The following is a 21,826-nucleotide window of genomic DNA, read 5'->3' on the forward strand; positions in this document are numbered from 1 at the left end:
AATAGAGCGTTATATTATACCTTTCATATAAGGATTTCCTGTAGCCCGATTTTACATAATTCGGTACTAACACAACACAATCATAATCCCCTTTTTTAGGCTGATTTCCTCTACTGTAAGTGTCTGTGTGTTTCATTTTACATGCAGGTACTTAGGATGTTTTTTTCCTGCTGGATCAGAAAACTGTGAATTGCACTTACACAGGATCAAGACACCCTTCCCCATGGATACCTACATATGACATCAGGTGCTAAAAAGGTCAAACAAACAAGCAAACAAAAGGTTGCCTATGGTAGACAAGTAAAAAAGTGGTCAAAAGAGGTAAGCATAAACCAGTGTGACACTTCAAACAAACCAAATCTCTCCACAGAAAACAAGTGAGACAGACAAGGAAGAAACCAGGACTTTAAAATGTCCATGTTGGTATTTCTAAGCATTAATATTTAGACTTCTAATTTCTGGTTTGGCTGGTGTGAATATAGATGTTATGTAAGTTATAGGCCAGATGAATCTATATGTTGGTGAGACACATTTTCTTTCCAAAGTAAATCTCGTAAAATGTTAATCTCAAAAGGTCTACTTGGGGACCAGTTGTCAATCTTCCTGGAAAATCTACATTATGAGTCAAAACAGATCTTTGACAGCACAGTACACTTATTAAAAAATGATTGAATGTGCTCAGAATCTCATTTCCATATTTTATCTGTTAAAAAACAAAATATAGGGAAAACTGAGAACATGACACATTTTAACATCTACAGTGAGGCTATTTTTAAGTTAATAATTTCCCTATCAAGAGTTTAAAAAATTAAAAAAAAGAAGAAAAATTATACTTTAAACCAAAACTAATCAATTTTATTCCAGACATTTAGGCATGTGAAGAAAGGAAGGTTCATAAGATCACTGATCCTAAGAGGGAGGGCAAGGTGACCACTCAAGGGGAGCTCTGACAAGATGGAGGAACCTCCTGAGGTGTGCAGATGAAAGGAAATCCACAGGACAGAACAGGGGTGGACTGGTGGAGAAACAGCCCTGCAGAAAATGACCTGAGGCTGCAGGGAGGAGTAGGCTGTGAGGCTGCATCACAGGAGGGCATCCAGCAGAGCAAGGGAAACAACTGTTGTCCTCCACTCAGCACACAGGAGGTCCTATCTGGAGCACTCTGACCAGTTTTGGGACCCCCCTCCAGTAACTGAAAATATTTTAAGAAACTGGAGAGGGTCCAGTGGTGAGACATTGCAACTGGTAGAGGGCCAGAGAGTGTGCTGTGTGAGGAATGGCTGTGGGCTTGTTTAGCCTGGAAAGGAGAAGGCTGAGGAGGTAACTGATTGCTGTCACCAGCTACCTAAGCGGGGTTATCAGGAAGGGAGAGGGAGGCTCTTCTCAGAGGTTCACAGCAGAGGGGCAAAAAACAACAGTTGCAAGTTGTGGCAAGAGAAACTCTGACTGACCTCAAGGAGATAGTGAGAGCAGCTCAGCCCTTGAACAGCTGCCCAGATGTCACATCTCCCTTCATGGTGGCCAGAGCCCTCCAGCCACCTGAATGAACTATCCCTGGTTCCACTGCAGGGAAGGAGCCTGGACCAGAACCCTAGAGATCCCTTCCAACCTCAATCACTCCATAGTTCACAATTTCATTCTGGATATTATTTTCCTGAAGAAACAAATATATCACTCAAAAAACCGCAAGAGTAGAGGATAGAACTCTCCATAAGCAATGCTACTTATTGGAAAGATACTTCACATTTGAAGAAAAAATGTGAGATTAAAACCTTATTCTTCAACTGACTCATATTTTAAATGCTAATATTAAAATGGCATATATTTATATTTACTATAAATATATATATTCTTTATATCTAATATATAAGCATTAAAATTTTCTTCCTTAGTCTGAGCATGAATTTTGATTTATGTTAAGAGGAAACTTGTGGGAAAAAATGGCCAGAAAATATTAAGAAGCCTTAAAAAACATATGGAAATCAGGACCATTTGAAAACTGAAGTCTTATGAAGAAATATATATCCACTCAAGAGCCTGCCTTTCTAATCAATTTATTAGAAAAAACAGAATCCACAAATAAATGTGCATTATCTGTTTCTTTGCAAGTGCTGCGGGTGGCTATTGTAAATAAATAAAAAAAATAAAGTGACTCTCAAAAGACCGTAAGTAGCAATTTCAGTTTCAATCACATGCAGTAAACTGAGGCATCATGGTGTTTAAAAGCTTTATAAAAATTACACTGAATGTTATTTACATAAGTCTGGTTTTTAAAAATCATTTGGAGTCCTTAATAGCCACTTGGTTTTTAAAAATCATTTGGAGTCCTTAATAGCCACAACAATATCACAAATATTTATATACACTGCTTTCATTGAAGAAAAAGGTGATATAAATGCCACACTGACGAAAACGATTTTACAACCACATCTGTTTCCATTTGTTTTGCATTCATAGTGCATTATTTTAAGTGTTTCAATATTATCAGTATACCATCTTCTGACTGTGTACTGATAGGACCATCTGTTTATCTCCACCATGTGAACAATCAGTAGAACTGAAAAATTCCAGTGTTTGCTAAGAAAAAATACGCAGCCTGGTTACCCCAGAGTATATCAACAGCAAACCATATGTGTTTGGGTTGGTGCCCTAAAAGGTTTACCACACCATCTCTAGGCAGCCCCAAGCTGCGTGCTGCCACCTCCATCTCCACTTCTCAACCCAACTCTATTTCCAGCTCAGCATTCCAGCAGCAAACACCCTCCACCCTCATACAGCCTATGTCTCTGGGCTTCTGGCCAGTTTCCCACAAAAAAGAAGTATATTTACCAACCTCCTGTGTCCTTTCTGACTCCCCTGCTACATGTTTTGCACTGTTCTGCATAAAACATTGCCTTTACAACAGTGGAGGAAGGTTCCTGAGGGACATTATGGTGGGCAGGATAGAAAGGGATGTACTGACTGACTGGTCTCAGGCAGCAGCTTTTTCTTCACATATGCAACCCATGTTTCAGTTTTGTCACACAAGGGGTAGAAAAAACATGGCCAATCCATGTGAAACCTGTTGCCTGCGTCCTGTTAGCACAGGCCTACAGAAAACCAAGGACAATATGGCATAGGTAAGGACACTATGGCATAGCAGAGCTTTATACAAGTTAAGACTAGTGCATCCACAAGGAATTTCCTGCGCTCTTTAAAAGCCTGCCCCAAACTCACAACTCTTTAAATTACTTATAAGCTGTATGAGGAAAGAAGAAGAAGAAAAAAAATAGATATGGAGAAATATATTTCTGTCAGGTTTCCTCAACCCGATTCCTTTCTGCATTTACATAAAGAAATAGTGCTCTGATTTGCATACAGTTAAACATTAACTTTCTGAGTATGGCACGCTCTGTATGGCAACCATCTCCCCAGGCTCGCTTGCTTTCTCTCAATCAGTCCACTTAAAAATCCACATTGAAACTTTTTGCAGAGGCAGTGGAAATGATAAAGTTGTTTATATTTTTGCATTCAATTTACTATGCATTGTAACCACTTCTGGTGTAGATAGATAATGTTTCTGAGAAACCAAACAAAGTGAAGATACAAATCTAAAATTCTGTGCGAAGCTCGAATTCTTTAGACTATGTGTGATCTTATGTAATAAAAGCCCTATGTAGCAACTTTGATCAGAAACAGCCACAATGCTTTAATGGCTAGCATGAAAACTAAAAATCAGTAACTTTTTCAAAGGGTAAAATATAATTTAAGAGCAATAAAAATTTGCAATCGCTACCGTGTAACATGGAGTGCATCTCAGCTCTGTACAACAGAACTTGTTTAAAATTTGCTTTTAAAAAGCACCAAGATTTGGTAACTAGAATCACATGATAATTTAGGCTTGAGGGGATGTAAAGAGGTCATCTAGTGCATCCCCCTGCTCAAAGCTGGCCCAGGGCTGTGTGTGATCCACCTCAGACCATCTCCATAGATGGAAACTCCACAGCCTCACCAGACACCTTGTTTCCAGAGCCTAGACACCCTTATGGTTGAAACTTTTTCCATTTTGTCAAATCAGAAATTCCCATGTTGCCCCTCACACTAGCACTGTGCACATCCAAGAAGAGAGGACTTGCTTAGACATCAGCAAGTCCAACTCTAAAAATCAGGAAGTGCCAAGTGGTTGGTCTTGCTCCTGCTGCTTTGTTGCCTGAATCATCCTACAGTTTTCACTGAAACTATCAGGTGTCATCACTTTTTGCATAGGACTCCCACATCTTTCCAGGCTCAAGAGATGAAGCACAGCCCATATGGAATAAAACTGCCTTTAACAGGATCTTCCTGTTATGGGAGGAAAATCTGCCTACTCTGCAGTCCAGGCTGTGGTGGCTGGGCTGTTGGCAAGCCTAAACAGACAGTGACTATCACTAAATCCTATTTTAATGGCCAAAGGTACTTGGCAAAAAAATTAAATGAAAGTTATTTAAGATGGAAAACTGACAGAACTGAAAAAAAAAAAAAAAGATCTGATAGGTTGTGACCAACCCTCATGGGAATATTTTCTAATTTTTGAGTATTTTCTTTATATATATATATATATATAGTTTCCATGTATTTCTTAAATAAAGACTTAAAGAAATCTTAGAGGTAAAAGAGCTCTCTTCTCCTGTTGTCACAAAGAGGGAGCGTGGATTCACTTTATATGGGTGACATAAAAGGAATAAATCTTCCACTGTCCTCAACTTTATCCTAACTCGTACAGATACTACACAGCTGCAGAAATACCAACTCTACAAGCATAAAATGAATAGGCAAGCTTTTACTGGAGTTCAATGTGACAGGATTTATTTTCCAAAGCAAAGAGCACATCTCTAGTGCATATAACAAACAAATCTATACCCATCTTGCCAGTCATAAATGAAACAGACCAAGGCAATATTGCAGAAAATGATTAGTGTTATAAAAAAGGAGCTACAGCTGATTTGTCCCTCCACAAAAGAGCAAGCCTACTTCTGCACTCTGACATGTTATGAAATGTGAAGTACTGTATTCAGGAGCACTATTACCATTTTTGGTTTCCCTTGTACTCTATGATTTAATCTTAAATACGCAGCTTGAATATTAGTGCTAAGCTGCTTTACTGCCTGAGGTGTCTTCATGCTGATATCTCGTAATAAAAATTTGTGCAATTAAGACATATTTCAACATTAAATGGATTCCAGCTAGAAGACAGGAGAAGGGAGAGCAATGGTCTCCCCAGCTAGCCATGTGCAGGCACTGTTATTCTGAGGTGCCATTCCCTCCATGTACACAAAACCATACCACCTGCACGTCTCTCAAGCACCTTCACACGCTGCAACACCAGTACCCACCACCAAACCGGACCCTACTAAGCTTCTTCCATACTGCCAGCCACTGCTAGGACAGTGGCTATGGGAAAACAAAGCCCCATCAATTCCATGGGACTTCTTTTAGCTCCCAACAAACCTTAACGCCTCACGGGGCTGCCTGAAGGAACCCATCATATCTCTGTCCCTGTGGATAGCCACCTAAAGAAAGCCTGGATAGGCAGGTTATACTCTAAACATCGAGCACCTCTAGTAGGGAAATTCAGCGCATCTGTTTGTGCATTATGGATTGTCTTTAAAGTCCTCCTGGGTTTTCATCAGTCATTTTGAGCTCTGACAAGTGACTGGTATTTTCATCAGTTTACCCCTGGGTGTTTTCAGAAGGTCAAATGGCACAGTGAGTGTAGAAGTCATCACTGGCTCATGTCCCCAGTGTAACTTCATGTTTAGAACCAAGTGTTGCAGTGATGGAAACAACTGTCTATAATACTTTGTGAACAAATGGGAACAAGACAAAAAAACCACAAAAACCCAGAATTACCAATATTCATTTTTTATTCCTGTTTGGTTTTAGAGTTTTTTGTTGCCAAGACAAAAAAAAAAATCAAGGTCCTTTGCTTGAAAAATATTTGAAAAGATTCTCCAATTGGAGAATCTCCTGTGGTTTTCTCCCTTTACCTTGCACATGGAGATTTTTTTTCTTTACAGACAAGTATCAAACACATTATTACTGGAGAGCATTAAAGCTGCAATTACTATGGACAAATGACAAAGACAGTGAAGGAGCCTATCAGGTACTTTCTTTTTTTTTGTTAACATTTCTCCCCTTTATGTTCACTGGTATTATTAAGGGCAACTTAACTACTTACCCAACATTTTCTGCATCTTCATCACACTCAGCCCTGTATTTGCAAACTCCACATTTTGAGTGTTTTCTCTGAACTTCTGTTCCAGATCCTTCATACTCTAGAAAAAAAATAAGGTATCATTAAGAGAAAGCATGACATTCTTATTAAGCTTTGATTTTGCTTACCTAAATCCATTTGCCTTCAGATATATTGTCAATATAAAGTTGCCATATACACTGAAGCTATTAGCCCTAAAAGCGTTTCCCTTTTCAAAATCAGGCACTTGGAGGTTGAACTGTACCAGCGATAAGAAAGTGTCCCTGAAAACACTAGTGCTTCATTGATTGAGTCTTCTTCTATTCTTATTTCAATGATTTGTATTTATTCTTGTCCCAGCAGGCACACAATCAGCATTGACATGTGTCCCAGTCACATTTAATCTTAATTGGCACTGATAATGAGTGAACCCTATGCCTTTTAACGTCCTTGAGTATTAGGTAGTGGGGATTTGAATACTATTTTCTTTGACAGTCCTCAATTACAGTTATCCTTACGCGAGGTTACTGCTTGCCTTTTCTTCCCCTTTCTCTTTCTGATGATGGGATTAGACCATGCTTATATCTCATATACGCTGTGGTACATTTTCCAGATCAGCTGGACTACACCTGCACCAGTTTTACTGTTGTCATGGACATCAACACTCTTCACTAAGAGAAATATAACTCTACTCTTACTGTTTCACTACCATTAGTCACTCCTATTTTTTAACAAAGCCATAATGAAGAGATAGACATTTAAAAAACAGGGAAACAACCAAAGAAATCTGCAAAGAGAGTCAAGACCCATTTAGCCTATCACAGTACAATGGTGGTGTAAGGCTGACTACACAAGTGTGTTGGATGGACAGAGATCAAAGAGGCTCTCTTTCCCATAGCAGCTTTATGTGCTATTGCAACACCTATACCTGGAGTACTGTCCAGCTCTGGGGTCCCCAACATGAAAAAAACATACAGCTGTCAGAGCAAGTCCAGAGAAGGGCCACAAAGATGGTCAGAGGGCTGAAGCATGTCTCATATGAACACAGGCCAAGGCAACTGGGCTTTTTCAGCCTGGAGAAGACAAGGCTCCAGGGAGACAGAATGGCAGCCTGTCAGTACTTAAAGGGGGCCTACAGGAAAGATGAAGAGGGGCTGATTATCAAGAAGTGTAGTGATAGGACAAAGGGTAATGGTTTTAAACTGAAAGTGCAAAGATTTAGATTAGACACAAGGAAGAAACACTTCCCTTTGAGGGTGGTGAGGCCCTGGCACAGGCTGCCCAGAGAAGCTGTGGCTGCCCCCTCCCTGACAATGTCCAAGGCCAGGTTAGATGGGGCTTTGGGCAACCTGGGCTAGTGGAGGGTGTCCCTGCCCATGGTAGGGGGTTGGAACTAGGTGATCTTTGAGGTCCCTTCCAATTCAAATGCTTCTGTAATTCTATGATTCAAATGCCACCTATTGAAAAGCTGCATTTACTTTCTTTAAATGTAAATAGGGGAAAAAAATCCACACAAGTCCTTTCTAATTTTCCTGAATCTTGGCTGAAGGGAATCTCTACCTCCTACCTGTGGGGCTGGGCTTACGTGGAGAATCATGCAGGTGATCCTCAAATTAACTTCTGTCTAAAGCATGCCTTTTTCAAAGTTTAATACATATCAAACTTTATTACAAAATAGAAGTGTAATCACTCATTAAGTTTCAGTATGTACGCCTTACTTTTCTCTTCTTTCTAGGTACCACATTCCTGTGCCTGTGTTTGGCATCCTCGTGTCCTTTCATGTCAGATTTCACTTTTCCTTTAATAAGTGACCCCCTACAGCTTGCATATGTTAAACAAATGGCACTGCTCATGGCTTTCATTCACAGTACTTCCGATTTTTTTGCTGTTCTTATGACCCTTGACACCCTTCCCCAGTGTGTTAAAACCTTCAGAGTCAGGGGTACAAGAACTGGACACACTGCTCCAAGGGAGTTGTTACCCAAGCCAAATGCTGCCTATGATACTCATCAGTTAATACATCCAACAGTCATTAATTTTTGTCCATTTCTCTGCACTGACCGTTATTATTCACATTCACTTTATTCCCCAATGACTCCTTTTCAGGGTTGTCAGTCTGTAGGAGACAGGCTGACATTCAGGAATAATAACCTAGATGTTGGATCACTACACATAACCCTGTCCTTGGGCATTAAAATCCCACCTGCTTTTGCATCCTGGTAGCTCAGTGACCTGTTCTTTGTCATCCAGACCTAATCAGTACCGACTGATTTGCTCCCAGGTCACTAGTGGAAGGGGTCACAAGGCCAAGAAGAGTCCCTAGAAATACACTCATTTTGTAACGATGCCTTAGCATATAACGATCCACTGACTGGCCATATTTTTGCACATAAGATATGCACTTTGTAGTGATGTCGTGCCCTCTAGTTACTTAGACTTGCATGAGAGATTGCCTTTGATTGAGAAAGGTTATATTTTGGAGGTGGCATGATTACAGAAAATGTTTTGTTTTACAAACACCTTTCTTGGAAAAATAAGTTTAAAAAAAAGGTAAATTTCTCAATAAAGTTCTTCCACTAACCCATAAAGACTGGTATTAAGCATTTTCCCCTCCCTTAATTCTGTACTCAGTTGATTCTTCCTCTTTCTATTCCACTGCTTTGCTTCTGATGGATGCCAGAATGAGAGGCTGTAGCTAGCCTGAGCATCACATTTATCTTTTCTCAAAATATTTGTACATTATTTCTATTTGTTCTACTGAAGAAAAAGAGACAAAAAAAGCTTATTGCCAACCCAGAGAATTAAAAATTACCACCCACCTTTGAAGCTTTCAGGTGCAAACCAGCCAGACTTGCTGGTTACAAAACACCTCTCCAACATTTGGTGCGTAATATCCTTCTGCAGCACTGCTAGCATAGAAAATACTTCATCAAATCCTACATACACTATCTGGCTTGACTACAAATACAACCAAAATGCTTTACAGAGTACTTCTGCTGCACTACTAGTATTTAAATTTTGTAATGGGGCTCAAGAAGGTCACAGGCAAGCACATTTGCACACCCCAACTCAACACCTTTAGCTTTGCTCCCTGTGAATGCCCCGGCACCTTTCCATTTTCATAACCAGTAGTCCACAACTACTTCTTCATTGTTTCTACATGCTATTCAGAATAAACTCTCTATCCTTTCCTTCCCCCTGTAATACTGCTTTCTCTATCTTTTTTTTAAGTCTGCTTTAGAAAAAGTGTGGCCTTTTTTTCTTGATCAGAACTTGCTGGACCTCGTGACTATAGGATTGTTTATTGTATTTTGCTTGCGTATAATATATAGGTGCTAGCCAAGAACACCTGCACCTCAGGTACTAATAATTTACACCTGTCAGGATGAGGTGTAATACAGATGAATGTGTATTGATGCAACATTTCCAAGTTTGGTGACAGTTATCTATAATTTTTAGAATCTTCTTTCATTACTAGCTGCATGGTGTTTTTAGTACTAGCAGCATGAGGCACTTCATATAATTGAGACTGAAGTCCTTGGAAAAAATGCAGCTTTTCCCACTAATACAGAATAGATAAATACTAGTTTTCAGCCTGAATTGGTAGCAGACATTTTCAGCACCCCTCTTGTGTGCTGCTAAAATAAGTTAACACATTAATATTTGAGAACGTCAATTTCTGTGGTGCAAATGTCTCCAAATAAGCAACAAATCCCTTGACAGCTTGCCCCTCCCTTCTCCTTTCTCCCCCACATTTGATTGTTCCCAGATAGGTTATAGCCATTAATTTTGATACTCTGATCAATCACATCTTCACAGCATGTTTCAGCAATATCAATTAGGTCAAAATATGTTCCTCTTGTTTATTATGCAGGCTTCTAATGTTGATATATAGATGATTATAGAATTTCTTCTCACTTTCATTGGTATCTTGATTAATTCTGTTCTTTGACATCCTAATTTCACATTGAGTGAAAGCTGATTTTCCCTCTTTCCAGCATCCTTTTGCATTTCAGGGCAGCACCTCATTAATGCTCTGTCCTTCAAAAGAAATGAGGCCCAAGGATGGGATCTGTGACTCCCAGTTGCCTCTCTGAGGTCCAGTGCTCCCCACCACTTCTCATTGAGTCATTTTTCCTCCACAGAAGATGGCCAGCTATGTCTTAGGAGCTGCAGGGTAGAAGTCTGCAAATGGACAGTAGCTCTAGAGGGATTGGCCAGCAGTAAATTGCTTCCCTCGGCAACTCATTTGTGTGTTCCTACAGTGGTAATATGGCTGGGCTTCTGCTGAGGGCTTTCAATCAAGCTTGAAGCAAAAGCATCACTCTGTGTCAAGGTGAAGTTTGGTCTGCCCCAAGGCATGGCCTGGAAAGGGAACTGTGCTTTGTATATGTATTTATCACTGTTCACAGTGAAGAGGGGTGGGAGAGTCGGGGTGGGGGGGCTTGTGGAGAGCTGCAGCTACTCAGTAGGCATGTATGGATGGAATAAAAATTCCCTTGTCTGGGAAAACCAGTTCCTATATGTTTAGGAGTACAGCAATTTTTGCTTTATCTCATGGGAGCAACTAACCTCAAAAGGATTTTGGAAGAGTAGGAAGGGACACAGGAAATCCCTTTCTGTATCCTGAAATAGAGAGGGTTACTCATCTGACCCCTCAAGATCAGACTGTGATTCCCTCAGTACAGCTACCACTGGAAATTCTTCTGAAAAAAACAGAGTCCACAGCATCACACGTTACTGGCTCCAGTTCAACGAACAGTTTAGTGACATATCCTTTCTTTAATTAATTTTTTAGGCAACGTTAATGACACAGTTGAAATGGAGATTGTCCAGGTAATTTAAAACAAAGCTTCAGACTTGCTCTTTTGCCTGTAAGTATATATTTAAAACAATATATATCAATATCTATCCCAAATCTTTGGCAAGTGGTGTCTTGACTTACCCTGACCACTCTGCTGGCTTGTTTGCAAAAGGACTATTTACCGCTGTGGAAGGCCCTGTTCTCTCATCCAACTCCCCAGCTGGCTTAGAAGCCAAGCCTGCCTCAGCACAGCCTGGTGGAAGGACCCTTTCCCTGTGCAGTGCAGACCACACGCTGCAGCTGTAGGCATACTCCAGAGTAAAGGCATCAGCCGGCCAAGTTTGGTTTTGCAGGAATGGGCGTTGCAGGTTTAACATGATGATGCCTGGCCTATTTATGACTGAGGTGCCCAGAGGAGGGGATTTCAAAGTTTGATACTCTAACCATGACCCAGCCAAGGTGATACCTCTGCCCAGCAGTTATGATAATGACAGCATGCGCACTTTCAAGCAAAGGATTTGAGGATGTGCACTGTAAGACACCCTGCTACCCCTACCTTTGTTATGTGTTAGGTATTTTACACATCTGACAACTGCAACCGCTATTTGCTTCTATGTACACGACACCATGGGTAACAGTGGGGAATGATGGCAATCTGCGAGAGCTGGATCTGCTTCCTTGCTGCAAGACCCACTGGTTGGAGAACTTGAATGCCCATCCACTCCACCATCTTGCTTCAAATGCAGCTAACTCCTTTTACTCCAAAGGAAGACACAACAGCTTAGGAGCAGCCACCAGGGAAATTATGTATGAGCAAGATAACGGTGGAAAATGGAAAGGACAAGAATGTCACCGGACACCAAGGGAGGTGTCCCACAATTTAACGTAGGCCCTATTCAGGCTGTGTGAGATGAACCTGCCCTCATTTGCTATCTGTCATCCTGCACAAGAGGCAAGAGGAATCCGTCCTTCTGTGTCCCTGGCTCTAGCACCCCACTCTGCAAGGTCCAGCCCCCCTGAAGCCCCTGCTCAGAATAAGTTTTCACCAACAGAAGGTCTGAACATTCAGGACTTTTGCCACTGCCTTCCTGAACCTTTTGTGAAAACACAGTTTTAGCTCAGTGTTAATTTTACCTACAGGGAGTAGGATCTCAACAAAAATAAGTAAGGCTATTTGAAGCCAAAGTGATTCTCAGTGACAAGCCACATGATGGAATCGGCACTGAAATCTTTCTAAGTCACACACCATTATAGAAATATGCTAAAAGACGTGATGTTACCTCCTATCCAGGGTGTTAATCACAATCAAGTTTCTGCAGTCATATTAAAATACATTAAAAAACCCAGTAGCATTAATTACAAATTAAAATAAAAAATATTCAAAGTTCTAAACTGTGTCTGTTTATACCACCCTGACTGTGTGACAATTACTGGATAAGTGTTGTCCCTAGTGAGGGGAAGGAACAGATGGCAGCCTGCTAAAAAGCACATACTGTATATCAATTTATTAATTACTAAATGCAATCTGCTAGACGTTCATCACAAGATACTTTAGCTATTAAATTTCAGAGGGATTAGAAATTCAAAACAAATTATTTTAATAATAATTAACTTCACTATATGTATTGCCAGCATGCTATTTCCTTAGCTTAAAAGCCTGAAATGATTGGGTGCCATCTGTCTAACTACCATTACGTCTTTTTTAATACCAAAAGTGCATTTTGCTTAGGTACAGAATCACAGAATCACAGAATCACAGAATCTTAGGGGTTGGAAGGGACCTCAAGAGATCATCGGGTCCAACCCCCCTGCCAAAGCAGGCTCCCTATCTCATATTACACAGATAAATGCTGAACAAAAAGAACAAAAAATTAATGTTACAGGCATAGCAGAACACGTAGAAATCTTACCCGTGTCAGCTGATTACTAGACTACAGAACCTGCTGCTTCTAGGACACTTGTTTCTGAGAAGCTGGCTCAAAAAGTCATTACCATTTCTTAACTCTTTGATGGTGAGCATAACATGTGCTGATGGTTTTCAACACATCCCTGCAAAGGCCTCACTGTATCACAGAGTCAACACCACAGCTGCCATTTTCTGGCAGTATCAGAGAAAGAAAGGACTATCTGGAACGAGAGGAGAGAAGGCTTTTACTTGGAGGGACATGGGAAGAATGGCTCAGAAGTGCTCCTTTGCCAAAGATGGGAACTGAGATGTCAGAAGAAATAAAGTTCTCCTTCAAAAGTTGCTGTGTTATGCCTGGATGCCAGATGGCAAGCACTAATGAAAAAAAGCCTTATGAATAAGGACTATTGCCAGACAAAAGCAAATTGTCTTTGTCACCAATACCACTTGGACACACACCAAAAAAAAAAGGAATCATCTTGTTCAAAAAGCTTCCCTTGAAGAATTAGCATTCCCATCTGCAGTGGACCAAATTTTTCTCTAATAATGCAGGATGTGATTGTAAATCTGAGCAGAATTTATTTAGGCCAATGGCTCTGATTCCCCTTTTAGTTGTCTAACTACTAGTTGGGCAACCTCATGCAAGGATCCTTTTTAGAACACTGACAAGGACAGTGGCTTACACAAGAGTGGGGTCTACTGAATCTAGATGATAACAGCTTCTACCTGAGTGCCAGGTCTTTGTACAGCGAGAGGGCAAGAAGATCACTAAGATGACTGCTTCTTTTTAGATATCCTTGGCTAGAATCAAATTGTAAACCTGAGAAAAAACACCCCATTTGCACATATAAAGTACCTTGAAGAAAAAAATTGTAATAGGTCATCCTTAGTCACATTGATGTAATCCTACCAAAGTTAATCTTCCCAGGACTCCTATATTATGTCAACAGTTCTTTTTACAGGGAGAACATGGCAGTTTTTGTAAGAAATAAAAACTGTAAATTCTTGAAAGAAAAAGAAGCAAATTGCAAGCTAGCAATTTCCTCCTCCATGTACACGTGACAGCCTGAGGGTGACTTTTTGCACCCTGATCTACCAGTTGTGGAATTACATCCAGCAGGTCAAATGGTGTTGCAATTTACAACTGGTGGAGACGAACATGAATCTGGGCCTCTGATTTCTCTTCCTCCAGTTCTGCCTCAAACTCTAGCAAATCACTGTTTAAACGCGGTGGATCAGTTTTGTGACACTGTTCTTCAGGATAGGGAAATTGCAGAATGATTCATGTGATATTAGAGAGGAAAGCCCATTCCTTAAATGCAAATCTGAAGTATCCCACTGTCTTCATATGTGACCTCAACTGAGCAGTATGTTTAGGGCTGAGTTCCACTCTCCAACGTTCTTTTCCCAGAGCTGAAATGTAATGGTAGAGTAACGAGGTTTTTGAAACTCCTCTCGTTTCCGAATTAATACTCTAAGTTCTGAATCCAAACTCTTCTTAGAAGTGGCCTTAGGGTACCCACTGCTACAAGTGATCAACCGCTTATTTCAGAAGGGTAACTTTTATTATGTTAATCAAAGGTTCAGACTTCTGAAATTAGCAAAATGAGTAATTTTATTACAAGTCTCTATTAATACTGTGCTGTCAGAGCACAGAAAATGGAAATCGTTTATCCAGAATGTCAGAGGGCAACTAGACAATTGTCTCACCCTTAAAAATTATCCCTCTTCATCTCATTCAGGCATATTGAAAGAATTCTCCCACTCGTAATTCCTTTCCAAAAATCTAGCATCTTTGCAACAGCAAACATGATTTGGGACAGAAACTGGATTGGTGTTCCACTATATTTAGCATTTTTGTGGCTAATGAGAACTTCTAAGACAAGACGTTGTCTGGAACCATCTTTGAGGAAGAGATTTTTCTGTGGGAATTTTAAATCAGTTCCAAACCTACCTTTATTTTTTTTTTTTAAACATAAAAAAATTTGATGCTTTTAGCATCGTACAGTTTGGGTGTAGGAGGGAAAATTTGCATCAAGTCAAGTTTCAGAATCATTAATGAGCCTGTTCTGCATCTGGAGAGTGAAAGAGAACAGCATGAACCAGCAGCACAACTCTCAGCTGCACACGAGGCAAGCAGCTAATCTCAGCAGCGGAGACTGTCACTTGCAACTGAGGAGCACAGCTCAGGAGCCACCCCAGCACTTTCCTTTGCAGTTAAAAACCTACCAGGGAATAGTACATCTCCTGTGCAGCGAACACAATGCTTCCTGAGTGATACAGGCAGCTGCACCCCTCCACTCCGTGTGTGCGAGCATCGCTGGTGCATACCCAATCACACTAATTACGTGTTTAAGAAAACACAGCAAACACTGATTCTGTGATTCATGTCTGGGAGTGGAAATCCTAGGAAGAAAACACAAATCTCTAAGCTAGCGTGTTGGCTTACTCACTGGCTCTCTCTGTGACTTACCATTGCATTTCTCCACTTCCATTGCTGCTTCCTTGCGCTCAGTACAGGGCAGGGAAGCTCTCTGTACAACCTGGGGCCTGTTTATGCACCCTTAGCCAAAGATAAGATCCTCAATGATCAGGCCTGGATGATTACTATATCTCAGCATGTTCTGGTTTCCTTGGGAAAAAAAAAACAACCAACCAAAAAACCTCAAAGAAAGCTGGCCCAGGATTGCTGTGCACCAGTCAATCTTGTAACTGGAATAACCAGGGAGGCGGGACTGTGGTGTGTACCAGGAAGCACCCTGACCCTGCAGGGCACCCTCTGCCCAGGTTCCTGCCCTTTCTCCTCACCTGGATCCCAAGCAATGAACCTCCATCCTCAGTAGGTTCAGCATTCTTTTAGAAGTTTGGGTTTAATTCAAAATTCCCTTAACTTGTCATATGACTTTGATGTTGTTAATACCTCCTTGTAACGCTTTTACAGTTACTTTAACAATGAAATAAAATAATTTACAGATATAAAAACACTGGGAGTACAAAGATATTATTGAGTTTTTGGCCAGAAGAGAGTTCAATAACTGAAACAACAGTGGACTGCACCCTGTGAGGGATTGCTTTCAGATGCAGAAAATGACTCATCATGCTGAAGACTAGCCAACTGTTCTGCAGAAGTAGTACCCAGCACCCAGTTTAGTGATGAAGGTGGATGGGGGCAATACTAATTCAGTGGGTCATAAATAACCAAGGATTATTAAAAGAAAACAGAAAAAAAGCCCCAAGCAGGATTTTCAATATCTGGTGGTTTGAAATATTTTTTCTATTTAAAATTAAGAACTAAACCAAACTATTTCCATACCAAACAGAAGCAGGAACTCTGAAGAAAAGCAAATAAATAAAGGGCCTGCATCACAAAACTACTGGAGGAGGTAGAGGGTACGTTGTCTCTATTCAATACCCAGGCAGTGCAGATGCTCACAAAGGGAGCCACGTTCAATTATTCTGCCTGAAGTGAACTGAACCTATGTATTCCACCTCTCAAGACAATACACTGACCAGTAGCTACAAGGTAGCATGGAACAACCACCAGATCTTCTCAGCCAGTGCCATTCTATTTTGCATAAATAATTAAAATTCACTGGCACACTAAGTCCCAGCTAACAAAGCCTTTCTATAGCATGCATCCTCCCAGTCTCCAGGCTGTCGCCTTCCTCCCACTCCCTTTGTGCCAGGCTCAATGAATATTTAAAACGAGAATGAAAACAACAGCAGCAACCAAGGGAAACCCATTTTGGGCCTCTCTTACCAAGACATGGTGGACCTGGTTCAGTCTCCTGCCCCAAATCAAGCAATGAGTATATTTGAACTTGGATCTTTCACCTCTTTAGTGAGCAGCTCCACCAACAAAACATTGCATGTTCTGTTCTACTTTTCTCCAAACCACTCACAGAATTACTCAAAGAACCCCTACATCTGTCAGTCAGCTGCCAATCTCTTCCAGACCAACACAGTAACATTTACGAGGGACTTTAATGGGGATTTTTTGTATCTAATAGGGAAATACTGGGGGTGGGGGGGTGAGGGGGAGGAAGTTCCAAACAGCATTCAAACATCCCTAAAACTGTTTCAACAATAAAAGTCAGACGTGGACTAGAACACTGTCATCTGCCTTCTATAAGAAGTGCACAGCAGTATCAAAGCAAGCAGCTCTTGGCTTGAAGAATGTAGTGGAATAAGAGACTGGGTAACAAAAAGGAGAAGCAAACAGAGCTGAGGAGACAGTGATGGAATCTCAGGAAGAAGAACTTCAGAAAAAAGTCACCAGTGAAGGTAAGAAGAAGCAGGATTTGAGCAGAAAATCGTTCCTTCAGACAGCACTCCAAAAGGAAGCAAAGATGAGAGCTGCCACGTGCCAGCAGCAGCTGGGAAGTTTACTGATAGCTTCTTATTGAAGGGGAGGGAAAAGCCCCCCCTTCACTCGATATATGAAGAAAGAAGCAGCTAGCTCCTGATTTCTGGAAAGGTAACTGTTTTGTTTGGCCACACAGAGATGCCATTGATCATTTTCCACAAAAACACATTTTCACGTAGCTGTTCAAGATCTCCGACATTTCTAAACTCAGTCCTATCAGTACAAACTGTAACAGTTTCTTAATACAAGCCAAGCCTAAAAGTAAAACAGCTTTTCTGTGTCTGTATATAGCTATATCTCACATTTTTCATTCTATATGCATTTGTGCTAGTGTTGTCAAAGATAGAATCAAGATAAATAACAAAGTGATAAAATGAAGATAAATAATAAAGTGATAAAATTACACTGTTTTTTTCCTCAATCCTTGGAAGGTTAAGATGTGTTCAAAGATAGGGAAACTTCTGTTAGTATCAGCTCCTGTTACAACCCTTCTTTGAACATACAGCTTTGAACAGAAACATGGAAAATATCTGTTGAAACCAGGGTTGTTAGGCCTTGGAACAGGCTGCTCAGGGAAGCGGTGGAGTCTCCATCCCTGGAAGTATTTAAACAGCAGCTAGATGTGGTGCTGAGGGACATGGTTTAGTGGTTAGCTGGAAGGTTAGGGTGATGATTGGACTTGTTCTAAAGAGTCCCTTCCAACCAAGACAATTCTATGATTCAATAATTACAAATTTTAGGCAACACATTTGACCAAGGATAAAGTAATAACTGGGGGTTGTAGACACTAAGGACGGGAATTCAAGAAACAAACAGAAATTTATTGTGAATGGACATTTCCAGGACTGAAATACAGGTGAAAAAGAGACCTAAATATTACACTATATTGTTGGCAAAAAATGAAGTTACATAGGTCAAATCTGAAAGAACAATATTGGTAAAATGCACACTGCAACCTATTGCTATACAAATATTGTTCTGAGATGGTCAGATGACACTGCAATGTTAGAGTTACTTTTCAGTTATCATAATTTTTCCTTAATTAATGTGGTATACAGCAACAATTTACATAAAACCAACACACAAATAGTAAAAAAAGAAAGACTGAAAGCAAATTTAACTGGGGTTTGGTACTCACCTCCTTCTCCTGACCCAGAGCCATTATCTGAAAAAGAAACAGAGAGGAGAAAAAAAGAAAGCAAGTGAAAATATTGCTCCAGGAGCAGCTGTTTGTTCAGGAATTTGTCACTGTAAAACATTATACAGGTGTTACATTTCATGACCCAGGTGTAAAAACAAACATCCCACATAAAGTCTGGCATCCTTTAATACAGCTTGTCCGTGCTTACTCTGTGTGTCCTACTATCTCTTCCTTGCCAAGGTATTTTTACTCAAGGAAACACTCAGACTAAAACCAAAATTGTTTTCTTAGCCTTTTTGCAACTGTTAGAGCTTCAAACTTGTTAAACTCCCAATAGCTGAAGAGTACACAGCCTGCTTTTTGGAATCTACTTACAAAGGTAAAGAGATTATTTTATTGTTTTACCCTCGGGAGTAGTACGTGAAGCTGTGATATGTAACATCACCTGATTGCAGAAGCACCTCCAGAAGCCAAGTGGTCCTCTAAGTAAAGTTGGCTTAAGTCATCTAACTACAAAATAGCTCCTCTCAGCTGAGTCAATCACTTCATATAAGGATGCTCTAACAGCATAGTTATTTCACTGAGATTAGACTGACTGGATTAGCATCTGATGAGTGACAGCTTATAGCTGCATCCCCTTTGCATTAGCAGTTTGAGTGTCAGCAGGACTTGAGCTTCGTCACCACTCCAGGCCAACTAACTCCACATCAGAGCATTATGGAGCTGGCAGATTTTGTATGGGGATGTGCCTCCCACCGGGCAGCGCTCTGCACAGCATCTTCAGCTACCATGGCAGTAACGACAAGCCCTTAAACACATGCTCTGAGTCACAAACCTCCCTCAGTCTTTCTTGCTCGAAGGAGGTGGAGAGGAGACAACGGGATGGCAATTACTGTCAGTGAATTGCTCCCCAGCTTTGTTAGCTCAGCTTCTTTGGAAGGTAAGGTGAGGAGAGGAGGAGAGCACGTACTCTGCTCATCCCACACTTCTCCTTTCAAGCCTGCTTTAGTGATGGAGAGAAGGCAGCTGAATTTATTTCCACAAATCAGAAAGAAGGAGGACACCAAGAGAGAGGGAGGAGTGGGGTTCTTGCTTCCATGTACAAGCTCGTTGTTCACATCAGAGGAAAAGCCAAACCCTCTGACTGCTTGGTTCCCTTCCCCCTTTTTCTTTAAGCAGCTATAGTTCTAAGAATAATAGCACGTGGATGGAAGTGTGAAATTCCACGTTACTGGGTCACTTCACACATTAAAAATAATCTCCTGTCACAAGAAGGATCAGGAGTGGAGACTTTTTTTACCTCTGCCAAAATTTGTCTTTCTTTTCTGCCGTACCACTATCGCCTGTCTAATAGCCAGAGACTATTGCCTGACAGAAACAAACGCAAAACCAGTTTAGCTCCTGTTTTATCAACAGTGACCCACTTTACTGACAAAACAGACAATCCCTTATGAAACATCGCTGTTGAGACACTGAGAAATACGCCTTATGATGCCATAATGAGTCATTAAGAAACTGAAAGGGGCATGACATATAAGTATATAGGTTTATTTGTAGAGGTGAAATTGTCGTGCCACTAACTGTTCCAGGAGAGAGCAGGCTGGCGTACAAACATGAGCAAGTTCAACATGCAATTCATAAAAAAACACCCCGAAAACCCCAAAGCTGAAATATCTCAAAGCAACTTGGCTTGTTCCATGTTTTAATTTCCAGCTCTCGCTCTCTGACTGCTTTCCCCTGTGCACGCAGCCCCCAGGTGAGAAACGCTGCTCAGCTCCAGCGCACGGGGCTCCAGTTACTCCTCCAGTTACACGTGTGAGCTGTGCGGCAGGGGACCTGCAATTGCACGGGAGTAGGAGTGGGAATGAGAGAGCCATGTAAATGCTAGAGGTGATGCTCAGACAACCCATCCCTAAAGATCCTTGCACTGGGATACATGAAGTCCGCAGGCAGCTCTTATCTCCACTTGCCAGGACATCCTAGTAACAGGATAGATCCATTCCTGAATCTCTGAGTTTTCAGATATCAAAAACCATTAAAAAAAAAAAAGGCAAGAAAAAAAAGGAAGAGAGTGTCATCCTCTGTAACACTTTGCATCATTTTCAACTTTTCACCGGGAGCTCGTGCCTCCCCTCTGAGCCTGGGAGCTGTGCTAGGAGTCTTGTCTCCAGGGTAACCGTGCTAAACTAAGCCCCTGTTCCTGCTTTTGTCTCAGTCTTGGCTAGATTCTCCCAAGCAGCTGCTGGTTAAAAAAGTAGCTTTTGGGGGATTTTTTTGCCTTTTTTTTTTTTTTTTTTTTTGCAAGCTTACTTGGACAAGCAGCCCTGCTCTTTTCAGGCCCTTAACCAATAACCAATTCAGGATTTCCAAAAGTGGTCTCCGTGCACCAAGACCTGTCAAAAAAGATGCTCAAACAAGTGAGGAAGGTGGACAGAAATAGCATCCCTCCTTCTCTTCCCCAGAAACCACAGGTCAGTAATTTGAGATTGACTGACTTCTCTCTTCATTTAAGCAACCCTCTTCCAAATAGGCTTGTACAAATGCGTTTATATATAAATATATAGGCTTCTGCTGCAAACTGCTCTTACACATGAAGGAGTTTCTGGATAAAATATTGCCATGGTTTTTGGCTGGCTTAATTTTCACAAGAAGCTGGGAGGGGACACAGCCAGGACAGCTGACCCAAACCAGCCAAAGGGATATTCCATACCATATGGCATCATACTCAGTATATAAGGGGATAGCTGGCTGGGGAGGAGGGGTCGCTGCTCCAGGATGGTTTGGGCATTGGGTTCCTGGCAGCAAGCAAATTACATTGTCTATCACACGATACATACAAGCATATATTCTTTTATTGGTATTGTAGATATTTTCCTCTCCCTTTGCTGTCCTTATCCCAAGGACCTTTTTTACCTTTTTTGTTCTGATTCTTCTCCCCATCCCACCAGGGAGAGGGAAGGAGTGAGCAGCCGCGTGATGCTCACCTGCTGGCTGGGGCTAAACCACAACAAATATATAGTGAAGCATGTGGATGAGACACAGCATCTGATTAAACAGTAGGCTGTAGTCTTTTACCCTTTAAAAAAAAATGTTATTCTCTCTGAACAGGAGCCATTTCTATACCATGGGTCTGCTTTAGTGCAGAGGCAGAAGATGAAGATGTACTCTCCAAACCCAAGAGAGCCAACAGCCTCTCCCATTCAGAAGGGACAGCTGAACCCATCTCTTCCCCATTTAAGGCAACAGCTCCAAAATGCTAAGTAAAAACATGAGGACAAATGGTCCGCTGGCAAAATTTAATCAAACAGACCCTTCCACTTGTTTGGCAAGAGGCAGGTAATCCAGTGGGCACCTCAGGAGCAAATCTATCAGATCCTTCTCCCATAGAGAGGCAGACA

General features: G+C 41.1%; 1 protein-coding gene across 1 annotated transcript in view; it reads right to left on the minus strand.

Moving 5' to 3' along the window:
* Nucleotides 1-21,826, minus strand: part of TMEFF1 (transmembrane protein with EGF like and two follistatin like domains 1) — a gene marked incomplete at its 5' end in the record, with an annotated part of 124,814 nt that overhangs the window by 18,407 nt on the left and 84,581 nt on the right. The window contains 2 exons of the mRNA XM_084280442.1: nt 6,197-6,293; nt 18,426-18,452. Coding sequence (XP_084136568.1) covers nt 6,197-6,293; nt 18,426-18,452 — 124 coding nt within the window. The remainder of the gene's footprint in view (nt 1-6,196; nt 6,294-18,425; nt 18,453-21,826) is intronic.

The sequence above is a fragment of the Gallinula chloropus genome (assembly GCF_964237585.1).
Source record: "Gallinula chloropus genome assembly, chromosome: 2".
NCBI classification, from domain to species: domain Eukaryota; kingdom Metazoa; phylum Chordata; class Aves; order Gruiformes; family Rallidae; genus Gallinula; species Gallinula chloropus.